We start from the raw sequence: 23696 nt of genomic DNA on the forward strand, positions 1-23696 counted from the left end.
GGGAGAGTCCGGGGGAGCCCTCCGGGGCTTGGTGGTGCCTGCGTGTGGGGCGCTGTCATCCGAGCAGGTGACCTGGTTTCAGTGTGGACTGTGATCGCCATTTCAGACCCTGGGTCTGTCTTGTGATGGGGATGTGTCCGCTGCTACCTGAGCATTGGTCCTCTTTATTCTGAATCAAAAGATTGAGGTGTGAGACTCTAGTTCCACATCACTCTTCATCTGGGCCACTCCTGGAATTTCTGGAAACACAAAAGCGCCTCCCGAAAATGGTTTTGCTTTGGTTCTCTCTGTTGTCTCCGATTAAACTTGCAGACAGATTCTCTCATCCAAATAATCTGTATAAATCTATGCAATTTTTTTTTTTGCCCCCCACCCCCCGCCCACACTGCCTGCAAAGGTTTGCGGTGAGCTGCTCACGAAGGAAGGGGCTAAGTGGAGAAATCCCCTCTTTCACGGTGCAGTGGCAGAACCTTCCACTAGGGGTCTCCATGTAGAACATGTGACTCAGGATTCTTCAGGACTTACTTTTTTTCTTTTCTTTTCTTTTCCTTTTTTTTTTAAGATTCCTTTTGGTTCCATTCAAGAAAACGAATCTGTTTTTGTACGCGGTAGGAGATGTTGCTTGTGAGGCCATGTAGCTAACCAGAGAATCCAGCCGTCCTCAACAATGATGATCATAATAATAAAATAATTAAAATAATGAAATAATAACTTTTATGGAGCACTGTGTGACAGGCACACGACTAAGCACTTTTACATGGATTATCACATTTAATCCCCCACAAAAGGCCTCCGGGGAGTTGATATTAATGGCTTCATTCTTAGATGCAGGATCTGAGGCGTAGGTGGCAAAGCTGATATTTAAAACCAAACACTCTCTCTCCAGCAGGGACACTTAGACCACTATCCCGCACCCTCCTGTCATCCTCCCCGCTGGCCGTGGGGGCCAAGGGCTGGTTCTGCCTGATGTACGGAGACTTCTGCTGGGCTTTCACTGTGGAAGAACAGCTCCACTTATCCGAGTGGTCCTTCTCTTCTTTCAAAGGTAGAACTCATTCGTCAAAGAGGGAAAAAGAGTTCAGGAGGCCTGTCAACTTTGAAGCTCTTCCTGATTTTATTGTTCCATCATTAAGATTGTGTTTAATGAATTACACCAATCCAAGAGGCTGTTGGACTTGAGGAGGAGGAGGGAGAGGAAAGAGAATAAGTCCTGGGAGAATCGTCAGCACTGAGAATGATGGAGTGTGTTTCTCTGCAGCCAGTTCCAATCCCCAAATCCCTGTTGTGCCCAGGGCCTCTCCAAGTAACAGAGGAAATGCAGTCACTGCCCGGCACCGTATTAAAGATTTATACACCCCGCACCACTGCTTTTGTTCACTTGCGGGGCCTGGTCATGTTAATAAAGGAATTTCAGGGAGTGAGGTCCTGCCTTGCCATGCTGTTGTGCTCAGTGCAGCGAAGGCTGCTTCATAAATCAAAAGAATTCAGAGCTTTACAACCTTCCTGAGCTCTGAGATGGGGCGCGTGTGCACGTGTGTGTGTGTGTGTGTGTGTGTGTGTGTGCGCGCGCGCGTGTGTGTGTGTGTGTTTAATCAGATTCACTTAGAGACGTTTTCGTCGCCTTTCTATAAAGAATGAATGAAGGAGGGGACATGATCTATCTCAGGTATTTCAGGCTTGGTTGGTTTGTTTCACGGTGGCATCATGGCCCTATTTGTTTCCCATTTGGTGTTTATGTTTTATGGTGTTGTCTGTGAAGATGGGCTGAAACTATTTTATTAGCATAAAGAGATGCAGATCACATTAGAGTCCCCATGTCATCAAAAGCAACAGACAAGGGAGAGGTCGACTTTACTGTAAGCAGAATCACCGTTTGTTCTCTGCAAGTGAACAGGAGCTTCATGTGCTCTTTAAACAATGGGACGTTTTGAGGCTTTTAAAAAATTATTATTATTTCGATTATTCGCTGAAAAAGAGAACACTGCTTTGTTTTGAAAAAGGAATGAGGACATTTATTTTCCAGGCTGAGATTTCAGGATCTACGAAACTTTCTTCTCTCTAGTAAGCCATAGAAAGCTCTAATTTTAACCTCAGCTTTTTTTTTTTCTCTCTCATTGGAAGAAAATAATGATATAATCATATATTTTATTTGGAGACCTCAATCCCTCTTTTAAGATATCAGCAGAGGAAAACTCTGGGTTTGTTGTGGTTGTTGTTTTGTTTTTTGGATTGCACTTGTGTTCTCTTAATTACATCATGCATTCATTTTGTGTATAGTTATATTTCTTTTCCTATAGAATTGAGAACTGAAAACCAACAGAAGACCGAGTGGGAGTTTGAGGGGGAAAAGAGGCTATTTAGAAAATTAGAATGATACTTTAAATATTCTAGTCAACAGGATTATTTTTGTCTAAGATGGAATCTTGATTTTAGGAAATGCTCTTGACTTAAAAAAAAAAAAAAAGATATGTAAGGCTTTTAGGAAATAAACATGTCAGTTTAGTAGACTCCTTAAACGAAGGAATGAATGCAAACACAAATGAATAATGCCTTACCCTACCCCCACCAAAGCCAGGGCTTAAGATTTTATTTTTAATAAATATGAAAGTTTTGGCTCTTTTTTTATTATAATAACATTTATGCCTATGAAAAATTTTTTTTCATAGGCATAAATGTTATTATAATAACATTTATGCCTATGAAAAATTTTTTTTCAAACTGTCCAGAGTGCTAGTTAGTAGTAATGACATTGAAAGAGATATTCAATGGAAAAAGCCATCTTTTACAATCTTCCTGAAAAGTAGAGAGCAGAATGTGCATATTTACATAAGTAAATAAAGAATGTTACAACATTTTTTCATCACAGGAAATATGATACAGCATTACGGACTCAGAAAGCAGGTGTCCAGCAAAGGCAGTTTACATTTATATTATACTGATTTTAGTGTTTGTTTTTGTCCTCTGTTACATGAATCCGTGAGTGTCTCATTGTCTTTAATTATGTCTACAAGGCACAAGACAGCAGTCAACATCTGCTCTATTGTTTACTTGGTTTACATATAGCTTTGATGGGTTATTAAACAATCTATTTTTCAAACCCAAAACAGAGAAACCAGCCGAACCCATATTATGGCATTTTGTAAAGACCCATTATGCAATTAGCACTTGGGATTTGTGCAAAGCTGGTGATTCACCCAAACAAACATCCCTTTATTCTGATGGCTCTTCTTGGCTTTGTGAAAAATATCAATTTCCAAAAAATAAAATAAAATAAAATCACATTTCCTCCTTAATCCTGTAGCATGCCAAGAGGATGATGTGTTAATATGAGGGATGGATCCTTCACTTTTCATAGCAGAGAAAAAGCAAGTTTCCAAAACAAAGATGTGTTTAACTCAAGCCAGCAATTACTATATTAAATAAGACAACTATCACCTTACACATAAGACAGACTTTTAAGAGTTTATGCACTACTACTGGAGAAGGGAAATGCTGTGTTTTTAGCCATTTGTATAATGTTCTTTACACTCCATGGTCTGTTTATGAAAGACTTTATCCTGTCATCTACAGCAAAGCAGGTGAGGTCTGTACTGATTCAATCACTTCAAACCTCATCCTCTCACTTAAGTCTGTGGTTAATAATTAATTCACTCCCTCATTCATTCAGCATGGTTGTTTAGGCTCTGCTGTCTCAGAAACCAAGTTAGTCACTGAGGCTACATAGACAAGAAAAGCAACTTTGTTTTCCTTCACGGAAGTTACAAGCTTTGGAGAGAGAGGCAATGGTCCCCAGTCCACAGGAAATAATAAGGGCTGGATTCAGGGGTGAGGGACGCTTTCTCTGAGGAAGGGATATTGAGGTGGAGATAAGGTAGGAGGTCGGCAGCAAGGTGGGGTCAGGGTGGAAGAGACCCTTCCCACGGAGGCAAAGAGTGTGTGTCATGGCGGTCACATGCCTGTGTGTTGTCAGGAAATCAGACAAATGAGAGAAGGGCCAGGGAGCCAACGAGACAGGGACAGAGACGCAGAGAAGGGCCAGACACCACTGGGGTTTGCAAGCACTGGTAGGAGAGTGGGACTTTATTGCAAGAGGGAGAAAGAGAAAAAAATAGCACCCTGGGACTTTATGCAGGAGACAAATATGATCGTATTTAGTCCTTTAAATAGACCAGTTTGGCTGTTCTGCAGAGAACACGTTACCTTAGATGGGGGACAAGATCGAAGCGGGGGGGGATGGCGCCAGAGGAAGGAGTGTCAGAGAGGATCCACTCTGATAACTGAAGTGTGACATGATGGTCACATGCACTGGGAGTAGGCAGAAGAGATGAACAGGATTGAAAGTTTTGAAAACCAAGCCTGATACCCAGCCCCGCAGTGATGTTCAGCCACAGGGGAAAAATTGCGGTGCTCTGGAGGCAGGCCATCAGAAGCAGAGTCACACAGACAAAGTTTGCCCCAGCTTGGCAGGGTGATCTCTCATGTCTTAGCAACGGCTTGTAACGTGGAGGGTGAGGAGTGGGGAACCAGTCTGATGAAATGCCCCGTGGGCAGCGCCTCCAGCCCCTGCCTCTCGCCGTGGAAGCGCAGGAGTTAAATGCATCCACATCTTCACGTCGGTGCCAGGCAGGACTGGCTTTCAGTTTTAACTGGAAATCTTACGGGCTTCTGGATGGCCATGTGGGCACGTTTCTCAACCTCCCTGAAGTTTCATTTCCAGATTTGTGAAATAGAGGTCATGCAGGATCAGTTAGCACAGCGTTGTTGAGAGTATGGCATGAGAGAGTTTGTATGGCACTTAGTAGAGTATCCAGAAATGGGAAGAGCTCAATGAATACTTTGGGTGCTGGTGCTAGTGCTGGTGATGGTGGTGGTGGTGGTAGTGATGGTGATGATGGCGGTGATGGTGGTGGTGGTGGTGATGGTGGTGATGGTGGTGGTGGTGATGATGAAGTTTGTTGATGACAGCGATGCTTATTAGAATGCAGCATGGTAGAATAGTTTCACATATGAGTACCTGGGTTCAGAGTGGTTCAAGTCTACCACTTACTGTCTGTATGTATGCCCTTGGGCAAATTCCTTAACCTTTCTGTGTTATAACTCTTTCATCTGTAAAATGGGGATGATGATATTCATTGTCGGTCATTATGAGGATACAGTGAATGAATATTTGTACAAAAAAATCAAAACAGTGTTAGTCACAAACAAACCCTCAAACAAACACAGAGAATGTTTGTTAAATAAAGTGCTGGCACACAGTATAGCCTTTAAAAAAAGGTACCTAGCGGCTTCTCGTCTGCTGTTTTATTCTTGATCTTGCTTTTCATAGCAGGCAGGAAAGGCTGTCTCCCCTTCTCTCTGCCGCCAGCCCCCCCCCAGCCCCCAGTGTCTCCGTGTGTTCTGCACAGAACAGGTGTGTGGTGAGCTGGAGTTCTGGCAGAGTGCAACATGAAAAAGACTCCCAGTAATTATAAAAATAACAACGAGGGCTGCTTAGCGAGGTAGGCAGATGAGCACAACACTAGCCAGAATGATAAATAGTGCCTGCAAATGTTAGGTCCCAGTGGGAGGATGGGAACATATGGGGATAAGCCACACTAAAAGTTGGGCATCATTGGTAAGTTTTCGGTGGTTACCGCAGGCCGCTCCAGTGCCAAGTTTTTTTTTTTCTTCTTTTTTTCTTTTTTTTTTTTATCCTAATTTTAAATCCTTCAGTTCCCTTTTGTCCCTTTATTCTATTTTGGTTCTAAAAGGCGCATTCATCTTTGAGGCCAGCCACAGAGTCTCCAAGGAAGTGAGGTCTGCGTGGTAATCCTAAAACAAATGGCCACCCTGGAATCTGTGAATTTCCGCACCGAGCTCTGTTCAATATTGTTGGGGGAGATGTGCACAAACACAGTAAATATTTTATGGAATGCTGACGTGTTGAGTTCAGACCTATGATAGGTGGACGTGCAGAAAAATTAGTACCTAACCAGCCCAGTACATTTACAGACATTTGTAGAAGAGGCAAGTAACTCTCTCTGCCGAATATTACATTATTTAAAAAGAAGGGGTGGAGCATGGTAGGTTGATTTTGGGTCAGTGTTTGTACGTCTGGGTCTGAATATAGTTTGGAGATTGTACAATCTGTTTGGCATGGCACTGCAGCAGTGGGATTCTCTGGAACGATATTTTGGAATTCTTGTTCACCACCCACAAAGCTTTTCCTGGGCCTCAGAAGAGGTTTCAGCACTGAGGCAAGATTTAGAATGTGGGCACCTGAATGTTGATGCCAGCTCCTTAGTAGATTTCCAGGATTTTTTACTTAACAAATGCATCAACATCCTTGGTCATGCAAAGCAGGCAGAGGAAAGGAAAGAGGATTTCAAATCAGTCAAGTGTGGCTTTGGCCACTGGTCCTCCCACTCAGGTAGCCATGAATGATATAAACTCTCTGAGTTCCAATATCCTCGTCTGTAGAATGGGCATATTATGAGTCACAATACCACAGAATTGGTAAAAGAATGAATGAGCTAAAGTCTTTAAAGTGTTAAGTACTGTGTTTGGCACGCAGCAAGTTCTACAAAGGTGTTTGTTAAAAGAAAATACACAAAAGATATCTTCTAGGACTTTTTTTATGCATGTATGTGTTTATATATTTCCTATTCTTGCAACTAATTTTGTATTCACCCAGAATCTATTAGTTTTAAGGGACAGAAACCCAACTCAAACTAGCTTAAGCAAAAAGGAGGATTTATTGATTCATGGAACTGGGATAGTTGGGAGTCAACCAATGGTAAGTGACTAATCACTTACATGCCTAGCATTCTAGTTGAGATATGAACAGACAGGGTCATACCAAGTTATAAATACCATGAATAGAGCCCAAACACTTATAAATGGACTCAAGCCCAGGGAATATTTTAAGTGTGTTGTTATATTATTATGACATTATTATATTATTATAACCACCTTGTAAGGAGAGTGTTATTGCCCCTAATTTATAAGGGAGTTAATTGAGATTCAGAGATATTAAGTAACTTGCCCACAGCAACACAGCCAGGAAATTTCAAAGCCAGAATTTGAACCCAAACTTGATATGGCTCTAATACCTGAGTTTTTAGCCAATATGATGCATGGCTATTGTAATAAAAATAAGTTTGTTTTTTATGGAGACCAGAGATATATATTTTTTTAAAAAGCATGTTTTTCCTAGAGAGACAACATAGCAGGGGATTATGAGTCTGACTCAGGAGCCAGATTCACCATTCACAAGCTGTGTGATCTTAGGCCGGTTACTTAACCTCTCTCTGCCCCGGTTTCCCTATCAGTCACGTAGTGATTGTAACAGGGCTTACCTTACAGGATTGTTGTGAAGATTAAATGAGTTGAGACCCAAGGGGGTTAGAAAGTGTCTGGCAAATAATAACTGGTATATATGGTTTGTTTAAAAATATTTAAAAATAGATTGTCATGTAGGAGTCAGAAAGGAAATGAGGTCACTCAGGGTGGTTCCTCTTTTAATGTCCCCAGAGTGTCCCAGAGGACACTGCTAATCTGGGAAGTTAAATCCCACCTGTCAGAGGCTCTCCGTTGCCACCAGCTGCCTGGCCATGACATCGTGGAGAAACCATCCCGCAGCAGTCAGCCCCTGGCTAATCCTCTCGGATGAGAAGCTCAGCTGCACAGCTTGGCACATCTTGGCTCCGGGTCACTCATGGCTCTGTCTTGTCTGTGGGACTAGACTGTATGGTTTCTGGAAACACAGGTATTTTTCCTACCTCTTTTTCTCCCTCAGCACTACATTCAGTGGATACCCTGTGATGACTAATACCCACTCATTGGTTTAATATTGTGTGTTTCCTGGCCTGAAGCTAGAGGTAAAAGCTTTAGCAGAGAGAAGCCATGTTCTATTCTAAGATGATTCCTTGCTATTGGACAAGAGGGCTGAAAATGTGTTTTTGGATTTCCCAGTGACCGACTTGGTTTTATGATCTGGAATGCCCTAGCACCTCCCCAACTTGTTTGACCTTCTGGCCACCTTGAAAACCTGCCCCCTGCCAAGCTGTCGTGAGAGTTCTCTGACTTGACTCTCAGGTCCATATCCTCAAAGCCACAGTGCTGGTACACACGTCACCGTAATTTCACACAAGAACAGCCATCGGAGCTGTTAATATGAGCCTGTCTTAAGGGATTCTGACTTCACCCATGCCTGTCCTTTCTAAAAAGCACAAGACCTATTAGCTACCTACTTCAAAATTGGATAGAAATTCAGCCCCTCTGCCCCCCGTCAGGGTCCACTGATGAGTTTCACAGCAGCCATCAACTCCCTGCCAGGATATGCAAAGTTTTATGACTTATGTGCAGTTTTCTGGGATGAGGACAAAATTCCCAGGGTGGTCCATGCATTAGAAATAAGAATGAAGAACCAGTACTCCACCCCCAGAGAGGCATTGCTACAGGCAGAAGCCAAGGGGAAGCCAGCCCTGGAGCTGGAGATGATGCTTCAGCTCACAAAGAAAAGTCAAAAGAATAATCTCTTATCTGGCCTTCCCCTTCCATTCTCTCCTCCTGCAGTTCCTCTTTCCTGGTGTCCCTTGGCATCAGCCCATTTCCACCTGCCTTAGACTTCCCCCAGCTTGGGAGGTGTTTCCCCACTTCCTGAAGAGAGGGGAGGTGGAGGGTGTGGAGGGCAGCTCTTCTCCAGGCCTTGAAGTCTCCCGCTGCTCTCTCTGCAAGGTCTTTGGCTTTGCACTGCTTTGCCTCTACGGACTGTTAGAGCAGTTGTGATTGAGTGAGGGATTGAGGATAAAGGAGATAAAAAGGCCGCTCAGCTTGGGCTAGAAAGTCCAGGCCAGCACATCTCAGAGTATGTTAATGGATGTCACATGCCCCAGAAGGGGTCTTGTAGTAGGGAGTTCCACAGCCTGTCTCAGTGCAAGGTACAGCTCTGCCGTGGACCAGCTGCGCTGCCTTGGCCTGTTCGCTCCCTCTCGGTGCCTGTTTTTTTGTTCATGATGTGGTAAATGTAACAGACCCAACTGCTTAGGGATTTAAGGGAAGAAGCTGACATAACAGATATGATGACGTTAGTACAGGGCCTGGCCCACAGTAACCACTGACTAAACGATAGCAAGCATGGTGAGGATGATGAAGACGAAGAAGTAAGAGGAAGGAAAGAAGAAGGAAAAAAGCGAAAGAGCCTCACACAGGACCTGACACGTAATTATCAATGGCCAGATACCAATAGGTGGTGAAACTGATGGATGGGCGGATGGTGTGTTGGTTACGAGATCGGTTTAGGGAAGTCTGGATCAAACAAGATCCAGTAGTTTCTTTCCTTACGGGACTTCTCAGGTGCTTTTATATGCTAATAGCCATCACTAATTCCCAAGGGGGAGAGAGAAATAAAGAGAGAGAACAGAAGACAGAAAACTGAATTTCTCCAACCTGTTTGACCGTGGGATCCTTCTTGCAGTGAAGCATCTAATGAGGCTTCTGTCGTGCAGAGTCAGCCTTGGGAGGTGCCTGTTTAGGCTCATAATTTCTAAAGAGAAAATGGTACAGATAGAGCTCAGGTGGCTCAGCCCATTCAGCGCCTGCATGGGGTTGGGACAGAAATGCTTGGTTACCAGTCCTGGAGACGAGCGCTATTTGCAGCGGCTTCTGTGTCCAGCTCCTACAGGGGCCCTCAGCTTGGAAGGTAGAAGACGTCGGGAGGACACAAAGGAAAGTCTAGGGGAGCAGCTGCACACCACCCCCATTCCGAGGCCTCAGGGAGTATTTGTTTGCCTCAAGCGAGGTCAACAAATTCTCAAACCCAGTTGCCATTCATCCCCAGACAGGTCAGAGGTCGGCTCCTGGAGCATTGTTGATCTCAGCAGAGATGATGTGCAGGGTTGATATTCTTAGACTTGCTCATTCAGCCAGTCAGTCTGGCTTTCAGAGAAGAATCAGGTCAAGAAGCACTTAATGAACCAAGAGAAGCGTGTGGTGCTGCCTGTACCCCTGGGGGTTTGGGTTTCTAATGATAATCAGAAACCTCTTCACTGGCAAGATCTACTGGAATTTTTTCTTTGGGCATCTTCGTAACTATTTTTTGGAGGTGGGTGCAATACCACTGAGTCATGTGACCCAGGGTCCCAGGTTCTTTGGGTTACTTTTGATTCAAAGGCACCATCTTCATCATCCCCATCAACCATCCATTGAACTCAGAATTCTAGCATGTTGCTTTCAAAAGTATATTTGAAACGTGTGTCGTTTGTAGCTCCCATGTCTTAATTTTTTGTTTGGAACACAGAAGAAGGAGATATGCTCTTAAACAAGAAGGAGCTTCACAAGTTGCATTGGTAATAGTTAGCACTATTTTATTTAACCAGCTAGTGGTTGAAGGGAGGAAGAGTTTTGGTGTCCCTGGCTTGATGCTCCAACCAGCCAGTGCTAATTCGGTTGTCCCTATGACAACTATTTGTCCAATTTACCGTGTGTCTGCTACGAGCCACACCTTGGCTGAGCACTGCGGTATATTGTACTTATTTAAAATACCTAGACCACTTTAGGAGGTATGATTACTAATCATATTGTTATTTTACAGATAATAAATCTGAGACACAGATTAAGTAATGTGCACAGGAACACACAGCTAATACTTCGTGGGAATTGGGCTTTTGATGTGGGTGGTGTGGCTCAGTGTGAGCTCTTCACTGCGATGCTATGGAGCTTCAGATAAGGGAGTCTGGCACGGTAAGGAGAAGTGCCAGGCAGTGAGAGAATAGTGAGGCCACAAGCCACAAACCAACCTGTTTGACCGTAGGATCCTTCTTGCAGTGAAGCATCTAATGAGGCTTCTGTTGTGCGGAGTCAGCCTTGGGAGGTGCCTGTTTAGGCTCATAATTTCTAAAGAGAAAATGGTACAGATAGAGCTCAGGTGGCTCAGCCGATTCAGCGCCTGCATTGGGTTGGGACAGAAATGCTTGGTTACCAGTCCTGGAGACGAGCGCTATTTGCAGCATATGCATGCTCATATGCACTTGTCATCCTTGTAGGACCTTTCCAGGTACCAACTCATTTACATATGCTAACTGAAAGCAGTCCGTAAGAGGGACTGGGGACCCAGCTTCTCTTCCCTCAATGTGGATGTGACTTTCCTGGCTAGATTGGTCCTCCACTGAGCATTCTAATGGGGTGGTTGTAACTTGGGGAGGGGCTGCCTGATGGCCCAAGTGTACCCTACCCACAGTATATGAGCATATGGAAGTGTTTCCTGCACAAGATCCTCCCTTCTTAGTTCTGAGCTTGATGCTCTTGTGACTTGGGTGCCATGCTGACAGCCCTCTTGGAGCCAGCCTCCCCTTTTCTGGGAATGCACCTGTCAGTCCTTGTCCTTTAGGACTATAAATATCACGTAGCATCTCAGGGACTCTCTTTTCTGAGGTCGGTGCTAGGTAAAGCTCTTCTGCACTGTATTCTCACTGGATGGAGTGTGGGTGCCTGTCTGGTGGTGAGTGGTGCTCGTCAACTTTGATTCCAGCTGCTCCCCTAGTGTGGTCATTCCTGATGGTCTAGCAGGTATTAGGGGCATGTCGGGAAACCTGCCTCTTGGTAACTGACAAGGGACGCGTCGTGTTGTTTAACCTCAGGCAAGTCATTTGACCTCCCTGGGCCTCCGTCTCATCCCACAGATGACAGGTAATTCTCAGGTTCTCATTGAGCATCTACTCTATGCTCAGCCCTGTGAGAATGACAGGCAAAGAGAGTGATTGAGGACATCAAATGGAAGCATACCTACGTGGGAACACCAGCTAGGTCTTTACCGTCCTGGGGCAAATCACTGCTGGTGTTCCGGAATCTCAGCCGAATAGATGATGAGTGCTGGAGAAGGCAGGGAGGCTGCCCGGAGGACCTAGCATGCGCCTGCTTGTTTCGGATGGGGCGTCCACACAAGCAGTCATGTGGTGCACAGCAGAATGGAAGCTCCAGCAGGCACATCTCTATGGGGTATGGGTGGGGCCTCGAAGAGACAGAGCTGACATAAGGAGCAGAGAGATTAAAAAAGCAATTTTGCATAGGTACATTGAAGACATTCTAAAGAGTGAAATAAAAATAAACTAGTCCCTTTTGAACACCTTCCAAGTGCCAGGAACACCCACATGCAGCATATCACTTCACTGCCAAAACACACCTGTGAGAGGGTACAGGTGTTTCCCATTCTACCTCTGAAGAGACCAGGGTTCAGGGCTGAAAATACGATGCTGGATCAGACATTTAAAAGGGGGGCAGAGCCCAGCTCCAAGCCCTGCCTCTCCCACTTTCAAACTCATGCTTTTTCTACTCTGCCGTGATGCCCCCAGTGCACTTGAGATGACCTTAGAGATACAGGGAGCTCTCGGTTATCTGGGGGCCCCTTGCTTCTTGTCTGTGTTACTCACAGCTTTTCCATCAGTCATTTTGGGAAGCATTTTGGAAAACCTCATTTGCCTAGTCATCGTTTTAGTCATTAGGTGAACAAGAGGGAATGACATCCTTCTTTATTTGGGCCAGTCTCCCTTCTCGAAGGTGCAGTCACACTTAGAGTCATGATATGATGTGAGTAGTCCTTAAACTAAATGCTGAAGTGACTCCGGAACAAAGGTGATGGTCCAGGTATTAATAGTTCCGCCTGCGGTAGTGAGGAAGGCTTCGCAGAAAATGTGACATTTGACTTAGACTAACAAGGATGAACAGGAAGGAGGGAGGGAGGGAAGGAAGGAAAAAAGGAAGGAGGGGAAGGGGGGAGGAAAAGAGGGAAGGAAGGAGGGGAAGGGGGAGGAAAAGAGGGAAGGAAGGAGGGGAGGAAGGGAAGGAGGGAGGGAGGGAGGAAGGAAGGAGATTTCTGCATAGCAGGCAAGTTTGAATGGAAACTTGAATTCACAGAAGTGTTTGGCAAAGGCAACCTGCCAGTGTGGTTTGAACAAATGAGTGATTTGTTTAAGGAAGGACAGTGTATATTGGAAAAGGGAGAAATATTGTTGAAGGGCCTTAAATACTGTAGAAAATTCTCTGTTATGCAACTATGCCTGGAACCGGGGTGGTGTGAGCAATTAAATAATCTGTATAAATACATATTTTGAGATAAGCATTGTCAATATCTAAAAGATAAGAAATGCAATTGCTATTAAACTTATTCAGCAATAGGATCAGAGGGACACTGTGTTTTATACTTTTTGTTTTGTTTTAGCGGTCAATAAATGGCAACTGGCACCCAGCTTTTTAGGAAGCAGGCAGGGAAGGGTGGAGATTGTGTCCCAGGGAGCTGACCGGTGGAGGAGGCAGCTCCTCCCCAGACGTGAGTGTCAGGAAAGGTGGCGCGACATGCCCAGATCTTCAGTCTTTCAAGAGAGGTTGTAAATCTAAACCCATTTCATGACATTGGCTCCTTTTCACACTGTGCAGAGCAACCACCATCGTCGCCATTTCCTTCTGTGGACTGGATTTGGTCCCTTAAGGCTGCAGTTGGCTCTGTTGGCCACCAGAATCATGGGGTAGGAACTATCTTCTCCGTCTCCTGTCCTCCAGCCAGCACTTCTGTTTCTGTCCTCTTTCCCTCTCTTATGACGACATCTAAGCCACTCAGAAGAACTGGCGGTGGGCAGAACAATCCTCATGAGCTATTAAGATCTGGGGAAGGAGGTAGAGTGGCTGAAAGTCAGAGCAAGAAACCTTTAATCTAGGGGGGGGAAAGAGGAGTTAATTATAACTAAGGAGGGAATGTCATCTTGGGGGGTGGAAAAAGATGGGAGAAATACTTTTAGGGGGAAGGATGAGATTTTGAACTGTCAGAGGCTGACTAAGAAAAAAATGTGCTTGATGGAAATCCTTCATGCTGGGAAGACAAACAGAACTGGCACCAAGGAAGTGATACGAAAGACAAGAAGTAGGTGAGAACACAGAAAGGAACAACAAAGGAGTGTAGATTTGCCACCGTCTTCAAGTCTGACTTCTTCGATAAAATATATGCTCCAGATTAGGGGTCAGCAAACCAGTGTCTGTGAGCCACACCTGGACCGTTGCCTGTTTTTGTGTGACCCTCCAGCTCAGAATGGTTTTCATACTTACAAATGGTGGAAAAAAATAAAAGAATAATATTTCATGACCTGTAAAAATTACAAGAAATTCAAGTTTCAGTATTGGTTAATATTAATAAAATGTTATTGGAACACAGCCACGATCATTCATTCGTGAATTGTCGATGGATGGTTTTTCATGCTACAACGGCAGAGTTTTGAGTAGCTGCAACAGGGATCACAAGTTCTGCAACACCTGAAATATTTATTATCCGACCGTTTACAGAAAAAGGTTTGCCATCTTCTGCTCATGATGGCCAGAGCAGATGACAACATGTGGCCTTTCATTTGAATTCAGTGTTTTAGAGGTCTGCCTCCTTGTTTTATACCACATTTTTATTATTTTAAGTTCCTGCTGTATACCATGAACTTAACACCACATGCTAGACGTTGGGTAGCCCACCATTTACCACGAACCATGTGCACCAGCCACTGGGGAATGGAGAGACGCAGAATGCAGTGTCTACCTTCTAGCAGAGGGTCCAAGAGGAAAGAATCACATCCCAGGAATACTAAGTGTTTCCCATTTGGGAGAACAGAACCCATGTTAGGAAAAAGAGGTTTTGTTTAGAGGTTGTTATGTATTTATATGCTTTATTATTTGTGGTGGGTTTAGAATGAGGTTGCATTCCGTACAATTTCAAACATGTAAGTACTATAATAAGACAGGATGCTGACATATAAAGTCAGAATCAGAGAAAATGTGAGTTGTGGTGGTTGAGACTGGAGTTGGTAGGGACAGCCCTTATTTTCTCACAGGGGAAAGGAGATACTTATTACTCAGGAGCAGCAAGAGCTTTTGTGTCACCGAGTCCTTAAAAAGAAAAAAGAAAATATCCTCTGTATGGGCTATAGCTGTGTATCTCCATATCATATAGGTAATATATTTCTCATTTCTATCTGTCCAAAATCAGCAGATTCTTTAATAAAACCAGTATGTGTATGTGTACACAGTCATGCATTGCTTAATGACTGGGATACATTGTGAGAAATGTGTTAGTTGAGTTTGTCATTGCATGACTGTCACAGAATGTATTTACACAAACCTAGATGGCACGGCCTCTTACACACCTAGGCTGTACTGTGTCTCCCATCGCTCCCAGGCGACAAATCCACACAGCATGTTACTGTACTGAATCCTGTAGGCAGTTGCAACACGAAGGTAGTATTTGTGTATATAAACGTATCTAAACACAGGAAAGGTACAGTAAAAATATGGCATTATAATCTCATGGGGCCACTGCCATAGATAGAGTCCATCATTATCCCAAACGTCTTTATATACACAGTCATCTCTGGGTATCTGTGGAATATTGGTTGCAGGACCTCTTTCAGATACCAAAATTCACAGACGCCCAGTTCCTGATGTCAAACAACATAGCCATACACATCCTCCTGTATACTTTTAAAGTCTTCTCTAGATTACTTATAAAACCGAATACAATGTAAATGCTGTGTGAACAGTTGTTATACTATATTGTTTAGGGAGTAATGACAAGAAAAATAACAGTCTGTATGTGTTCAGGACAGATGCATTTTTTCCCCGTATGTTTTAGATCAACAGTTTGTTGAATACACGTATGTGGAATATGCGCAGATGTGGAAGCCGGCTGTTTGTGTAGCGACCCACTGTATTTCTGTACCTCCGCAGTTTCCAGCCCCTCCTCCCAGAAGTGTGCTCACTGGAGCACTCTTGGTGAAGGGCGAGTGAGTATGGTTACCTCTGTTCTATGCACATGAAAGGAAGAGTCTAAATGTGTAAATTTCTGGCCTAAGGGACTGGATTAAGCTTCCTGCTTCCTGGTCCAATGGTCTCTCCACTTTGTAACATTAAAGAGACATCCTTCAGTCTGACACAGGGCCTTACCTAAGTAACTAATAGCTCTCCCCTCCCAGGATTGCTAAAGGAGAGCGGATGGGAGAAACACGTCCACATCTCATAGTGCAACGCTTCTGTCCTCCCTGGTAACTTCTCAGAAATGTGGTGTTGAAAGTCATCGTCAAAAGCTAAAGTTAGAAATGGTATCGGACTGTTGAGCAAGAGGGGTCAGTTTGCAGCTGTTACGGGAGCTTTCTGAATTGTACAACGTGGCCACTTTGATGCATGAGAATCAATTACAGAGAAACCTTGTCAAGATGGCCAAAATGCAGCCTTAAATAATTGAATTCTCTGCCAAGCCCCTGTCCACTGTCGTTATCTAGAAATGTAATTATGCAGCTAAATCAAGCAACTAAAATTAGTGTAGTGTAAAAACACCTTGGCTATCTAAAAGTGGAGGAATTGACATTTGGATTTAGAAAAAGCCGATAGTTGAACATGTTTGGCAGTGTTTGAAGCTCTCTCCGTTTCGACAAAAATCTATATCATGTGTCCTGCTTGGAAGGAGAGGTGGAACGTGGCAAGGGGGTGTTTGGTTTGAAGGTGATTTTCAGTCATCCCTGAGGCTTGGACACTTTTTAAGTGGATCCGTTTCATCAGAATTTCATTTTACCGCTTTCAAAATTGTGGAACTCTGAACACACCCACATGCTTTCCTGGTATGAAGATTAGAAGAGCGACGATTTGAATGTTATCTGAGCCTTCAATCTGAAGTCAAAGATGTGTCTATACCAACCATCAGGAGAAGAGCAGGAGACACTTGATAAGGATGGCTAACAGCCACCTCTATTGTACACATCATGGCGTGGTGTCAGGACTTTAATTATCTCACAACCTTACAACGTAGGGAGCATTATTATCTCAGTTTTCCAAATGGGAACATGGGGTTCAGAGAGGCTAAGTAATTTGCTCAAGATCACACAGCAAGTAAATGGGACACCCAAGTCAGTATAATTCCAATACATGTAATCCCATAGGAATTTATCTGCTACCATGTAACACATACTAAACAATCATTTGGATATTTTCGAAAACCAGAAAGATTTCAAACATTTGCCTAAGTGTATTTGTCATCCATACTTTAGGCGCACATGAAATATACCTTTAAGCTCTGGAAACAGGGAGATACCTCTTATTAATAGAGTGCATGTTAATATATTACCGCTGAATGCTCAAAATACAGAATGTCTTTAAAATATTTTTTTTTAAAGGGCAGTGAAGTTCTATTACAGAGTAAAGTACAGTAAGGAATATAGTGCCGTGGCTGGGAATTGGGCTCTGGGATGTGTTCAGAGCTCTGCGCTGCCTCCTGAAAGCTGTATGACATGAGCAAACCCCTTAACTCCTAGGAGCCTTGTTTTTCGTTTGCTACACTGGACTGAGAATAGTAACTACTTGAGAGAGCTGTTGTGAGAATGAAATTATGTAACACGCGTAAATAATTTAACTCGGTCTCTGTGCATAGCACGCGCTCTGCAAATATTAGCTGGTACTGTCATTGTATTATTTACAAATTGCCCCTTTTAAATTGAAACCAGAGAGAGGGGGAGAGAGAGAGAGAAACTAGACTGAATATCTTAGTTTCTTTTAGATCATTAGTACCAAAGGCTGCCCACATTAATCTACTCAATTTGAGTTTCAAGTGGGGTTGATAATCATACCAGTTTACATTTCCCAGTTTTTCTGTCTAAAAATCTCACCTAGACCCTGTTCCTTGTCTTTTGGCCAAATTCATTGGGATGAGCCCGTATCACACAGCCTGGTTCCCTCTGTCACTCGGTGTCTGTCTGTCTGTCCCTCTCTGAGAACTAAATTAACGAAGAGTATTTGGTTAGTCATGTTAGGCGAGCTGTTCCCAAAATAGCACCTTCCATTTTGGTAGCTTCAACTTTGCAGCTGCTCTGTCTCCCCGTCGTCTGGGAAGAAAACTTTCACATTAAGAGTTGCTGATGCGGATTTTCTTTCTTTCCTCTCCCCGCGTTGATGAGCGCCTGGCTCCTGACAGAAGCGATTTGGCTCTCGGCTTTGTAGTTCGGAAGAAGTTGGGTCTATAGATTTTCCCCTAACTCTCCATCGATGTGTTGAGCTTCCGAGGGAATAACACCTTCACTTAAAGCATGTTGGCGTCGCAAGGAGTCCTCCTGCATCCCTATGGTGTGCCTATGCTTGTGCCAGCAGCCCCCTACTTCCCCGGACTGATTCAGGTAATCCAAGGCCTCTGCCAGGCGAGCAACTTAACTCCAGAGTGCTCAGAGTAATAATTGGAATTTTTATGGTCGAGAAAGCAAACACTTTTAATACAGGAAAAAGCCCTCGCATAGTCAGCGAGGAGACAGTAGGAAATCAGAAAGATGGATCACCCTAATCTGGCTATCGACATCTCTCATGGCTGAATAAATGGTGTAGTTGAGCTATATTTGCTTGTATTGATCCGGCCGCTGTTTAACATTCATGCCTTTGCCTCCGGAGGTTGGCCACGGGGCACAGGCTTTGCTCTCCTCCCCAGCTTTCGGAGGGACTCGGTCTCCCAGAGCAGATCGCGAGGGCCAAGTAACTTATCCCGAGGTGACTCGGTTAAGAGCTTTAACCCAGGAAGTGGAAGGAGCATGAGATATGCATTAATTCATGCGACACCTCCGCACAGATGGGCTGTTTTCAGAGCGGGCGCTCCCCGCCTGAGTGCCAGTGGTGGCACTGAGGCAGGAACGAGCCCTCTATTGATGGCTAATTTATGAAGTTCAGAGATTATCCTAGGAATCCCTTGCCAGCCGTTTATATCTTAGTGATGGCAAGAAAGTGGAGGACTGAGATGTGTGTTGGTTTTACTTGTAAGGCTATTCATTCTGGGCAGAGGGGATCACCTACCAATAAGAAATGCGGGACCTTTTTTTTTTTGATTTTTTCTCCTTATCCTAAGTATGTCTCTGTAAGCCCATGTTGGCTTCTGGATATATATCTGAAGTTCTTTGTGGAAAGCCAACATCTCCTAGTGAGAGAGAGCCCACAGGTCCTGGGAAACCCAGGTGGCTTTTTGTTTTGTTGTTTGCTTTGTGAGAATAACCATGCCTTTGTAAGGAATTCTGTATGCTGTTTCTACAGGAAAGGAAAATGAGGTATTCTCTATGTCCTTTCACTCTGGTGCCTTCTCTCAGTTCCTCGTGTTTAAAAATTCTACAACACCCTAGCTCATTAATTAAAATTTCTGGGGAAGATTCTGGTGAAATACTTTCTTCCCTCCTTTTCTGAATGTTGCTGTTATTTTTTGATAACTGTAAGAACCTGGGTGACTAGTACCATTCCGGGCCGATTCCTAGTAACAACAAAACATTCTATCATCCCAGATTTATGGCTGTTGCTCCATTTGGAAGCGTTTCTCTATATTCTGTGTTATAAATACACGGGCCGCCCGGAAAATAGTCCTCCACAACGTGGAAACGGTTCCATCTTTGCTGGCGAACACAGGCCGGCGGGGTGAGGTCGCCACTGCTGAAGCGGGGCCCTCTGACGGATCGGAAGTAACAGGCCTTTCGCTTCTATTGGAAACTTGGGGTGAAGGTCGACTGTTGGATTTTTGTCAGACCCTCTGCCGCCCCGTCCGATAAATAATTACAAGCAAATCGTGCCCTTCACTCTATGCTGATTGATGCTGAAATTGCTTTTGAAAGTTCTCATAAGTTCCTGTTATAGATTAAGTGCCGGTGTAGGAAAAATAACGGCACCCACTGAAAGGGGTGAATGTAATCAGGTTTAATGGACTTGAGAGCTTGTTGGGAATTAAATAACTATCGATTTGCTGGAATGTTGCTGTCATTACGAAATGCCACTCTGGACGTATTACCCCAGTGATAGATGAGAAGACGCCAGGGCCGGCTGAGAAATTGGGGAGGCCCTGTTTCTTCCTTTTCTTGCAGAGTGTTTGGGAAGCATATCCGGTTACTTTTAGAAGGAACTAGTGATTTTACTTGCAAAAATCTCAGCCAGATCATACTTCGCTTTTCCAAGCAACACCTCTGGTAAGTAGGTACCTGTAAGTCAGGAAAACTGTTTAGTTGGGAGCCTCTAGTCCAGCTGCTGAGGTGTCCTTCATCTTCCTCCTCTCCCACCCCCGTGGAACACACTGAAAGGCTAATGTGGAGAGAAACGAGCTTTATTTCTGGTTTGCTGAGACAGCTCATGTTATTTACCCTTTGGCATCAAGAAACTAAAATCACCCCGCTGCAGCGACGTTTGCAAGGGGAGGAATGGCAGTGCAAAGGGAAAGAAAACTGTAACACACACACGCTCACACACACACTCACACTCTCACTCACTTTGCAGCTGATCCTTCTGTTGCCAGCCACCCTGCATCCCAACACACTCAGCTTCCTTACCAATCCCTTGACCTCGCAGGTTTCTTGCCCACTCAAGATGCAAGGTATTTCCTATAGGGAATGAAGGTGTCATCACCACCTTAATAGGTCATCAGCGAGACATAAAGTGATCCAAAATAAAGAGTGTGTATACTCCGTCATCGGGAGTCATCTCCCCGTGACTGGAGATGCTGAAACAGAGCCACAGTGTCCACTCGGAAGGATTGTTGTATCATAGTTAGAGATGACATTTCAGTCTTTCCACCCTCCAGACCCAACGATTTTGTGGCAGAAGAGCTTCCTTTTCATAATACTTTCAAGTGCCACTTTTTCTTTTTATTCAGACCAGCATTGCCTTGCTTCAGTCTGCTCAAAGGAAAAATAAATAATTTACCAGTCATTTGCTTTACTGGGTTTTAAGAGAGCACCTGTCTAATCCTGCCAAGACAGTGAATGGAGATGTTTCCTAATAGTTCTAGGGAAGTGACTCATACAGGATCTTTTGTTGCAAGGACTCGATTCAGTAGTAACTACCAACCCCACTTTCATCCTCTAGGGAGGTCAGAATCTTTACCGTATTGGATGCCTCAAACCCACTATTTTATGTCTAAACTTGTGGAATATACAGCCAAATGGATAGTTTTTCCTTCTAACCATGTTGAGAATTATAGAATGCCTATGGAAGATTGAGCTAAACCCATTGGGACTGTTTCATGAGTAGTAAGAAGCAGAAGAGAAATGGAAAACAACAATATTGCCAAGTATATTGTATAAACATTGACTCCTTTCGCCTTGGTATAGGTCCCAATTTTGGTCTCTTTGGATAAGAAGAACCAATGTATATTCCAATTGAACCTCTTATTTCTAAATTTCCAAGGATAGCTTGATTGATCAGTGAGCTGTCTGACCTGGTAACACAGGAGCTCACATCCGTTGCCAAAGCCAGTGTTGAGTCCAGAAGCTGCTGAGAGAACTTAGCCAAGCCTTGGACCATGGTCATGCAATGCTGGGGGACATAATCAAAACAGTGGCTTTGTAACTGATTAATCTGTTGGATTAGCGTTTGGGTCTAATGAGCCCTGGGCTCTGTCTTGAGCATTTGGACCCCATTCCTCAATCTAGGTATCTGATTCATAAATATGTCCTTCGACCACACATGGCTACATCATTCTACCTACTGGACAAATCACTCCTATCTCCTCCAGGTCTTATAGATGACGGGTGAGAAGATTATTTTCCTGGATGATTGACAGTGTAAACAGAGATACGTCCGTCTCACCATGCATTTGTTCATTTAGTTATCCATTCACTGCACACCTATTTTATAACAAAAGTAACAGTCACAGCCACCGACTTGTGGGTTTGTAGCTTAGTGGAAGAGATAGTAGAAAATCCCAAAACTATAACACTATAATAAAGACAGCAGGAGGGAATGATAGGTAGCAGTTACTGACTACAGTACTTGTTATGTGCTAGGCATTGTACTAAATGCTTAGATATATTATCTCTATTTATTTTCACATTATTTTCCCTAATGAAGTTGAGTAGTAGTATTGGTACACCATCCCTTATCTGTAATGCTAAATTCCATAAAGCTCTGAAAATCCATTTATTTTGGAAGTTTGGCACCAGGTCTCATTTGGGAACAAAACTTGACCTGAAATGATGAAAGTCTATTTATAGATTGTCTTTATCCCAGTTAGTGTGAATATTCATATATTTTGTTGTGGGAATATTTATGTATTTGACTTTAGTGTGTTGTCATAGACCCTGCCAAAGGTTTTACGTCATCAATATGCCTACTGAAATACCTTTCTGAAAAAGAAAATCCAAAAAATCTGATTCTCAAAATACGGGTGACCCCAAGGGTCTCAGGTAAGGAATCACAGTTGTGCATTATGACTCCACCTTTGCCTACAGAGAACCTGAAACCTACACTTAGAGAAAGGTGACTAGCCCAAGGTCACAAAGAATGTCAGTGGTAGAGCTGAGATTTGGACCAGATGTTTTGGATCAGAGTCTTCCCTCTTAACGCCAATCGGCCGTTGAAGTTGACATCTAGTTGCAGGAGCGCATATGAAAACATAGGAAAGACAGCTGCCAGATGCCTCTCTGAGTCAGGAAGAGGGTGCTTCAAAGGGAAGAGGTGGTATTTGCGTTGAGCTGAGAGGCACCAGTACGCATTCACTGGAGAAGAAAAAAGAACGACCTTCTTAGAGCGGAGAGCTTGGGTGAATTCAAGGTGTTGGCTGGAGAACTTGAGACAGGGCCTCCGTATCTTTACAACTCGTTGGCACTGCGGGATTTGACAGTGTTCCAACATAGGTCTCAAAAGTGAAAAGACATAGGTCAGAGAGCTGGGAGGAATCTCAGGAATGGGACTCCTCAGCACGGAATCTCTGTGGACCCCATGAAGGAATGGTCTCCGTTAATACCTGTCTACGAGTCCAGCAGGTGCACATTCTATTTCTTGGAGTCGTGTCCACCCTTTGTCATCCTTCGTCTCTGAGACAGTAAGCTCTCTGAGGGCTGGGTTTTTTCCAACTTAAACTTTCCACAGCTAGGCAGTGGCTGAAAAATGCTGATTAATGCCTCTCTGATGTGAATAGCAACAGTTTGAGAAAACCCTATGCACTCTGTATTTTGAAGCAGAAATCAGCATGCTGTGTTTTACGAGAGGTCTGCATACACATATGGAGTGACACCAGGAGTTATTGAGCACTGATTTTAACAGTGAATGGAAAGTAACTCTTCCTACGGAAAGGTAGAGAAATGTATAGAAAACTTTGGATAAATTTATAGTTGAAGTTTTAAAAAAAAAGAACTTATATTGCTTCGTGGCTGGTTGAGCCATTTCTAGATCTTGATATTGCTGCCCTGTGATGTAATCTGCATGTTTGGAGTGTCTGTTGATTGGGAAAGACATCAGCATGCACACCTGATATAAATTCTGGTGGCATCATTTACTTCGAGGCTGCTCCATCTTAGTCACTAAGAGACTTTTCTGTACTGCCAAAGAGGCCATGTCAACAGCGGACTAAATTAAAGAGGCAGGGAGGTGGCAAAGAGAATTTGGAGTCAAGCAGGTCCAGGTTGATATATTGGCTCTGGCATTTACTAAGCCTGTGGCCTTGGGCTTGTCAATTAACCTCTCCAAGCCTCAGTTTTCTCAGCTACAAAATGAAAGCAGAAATGCCTCGCTTGCAAAGTCATGGTGAGCTTTCTGTATGATTCATCATCTCTTTATGCAGCAGTTATTTTTTGAGCACCTACTGTGTGCCAGGCTATGAACTAGCAGTGAATGATGGGACAGAATAGCAAACACATTAGATTCTTTCCAACAAGAAGTTTGCATTAGAATATATGGGAAGAGTCTGGCACATATAT

General features: G+C 43.8%; 1 protein-coding gene across 7 annotated transcripts in view; it reads left to right on the top strand.

The window, feature by feature from the left end:
- Positions 1–23696, top strand: part of RBFOX1 (RNA binding protein, fox-1 homolog (C. elegans) 1) — a 1551452-nt gene that overhangs the window by 1175009 nt on the left and 352747 nt on the right. For 3 of the 7 annotated variants that reach the window (XM_012647563.1, XM_012647566.1, XM_012647565.1), the window contains exon 1: positions 17826–18164. The exons of the other annotated variants lie outside the window; for them this stretch is intronic. In XM_012647563.1, coding sequence (XP_012503017.1) covers positions 18078–18164 — 87 coding nt within the window. In that variant the 5' untranslated portion in view covers positions 17826–18077. Of the gene's footprint in view, positions 1–17825; positions 18165–23696 lie in introns of those variants that run through there. 7 annotated transcript variants of the gene reach the window in all.

This window comes from Propithecus coquereli, unplaced genomic scaffold, assembly GCF_000956105.1.
Source record: "Propithecus coquereli isolate 6110/MARCELLA unplaced genomic scaffold, Pcoq_1.0 Scaffold27, whole genome shotgun sequence".
Taxonomy (NCBI): Eukaryota; Metazoa; Chordata; class Mammalia; order Primates; family Indriidae; genus Propithecus; species Propithecus coquereli.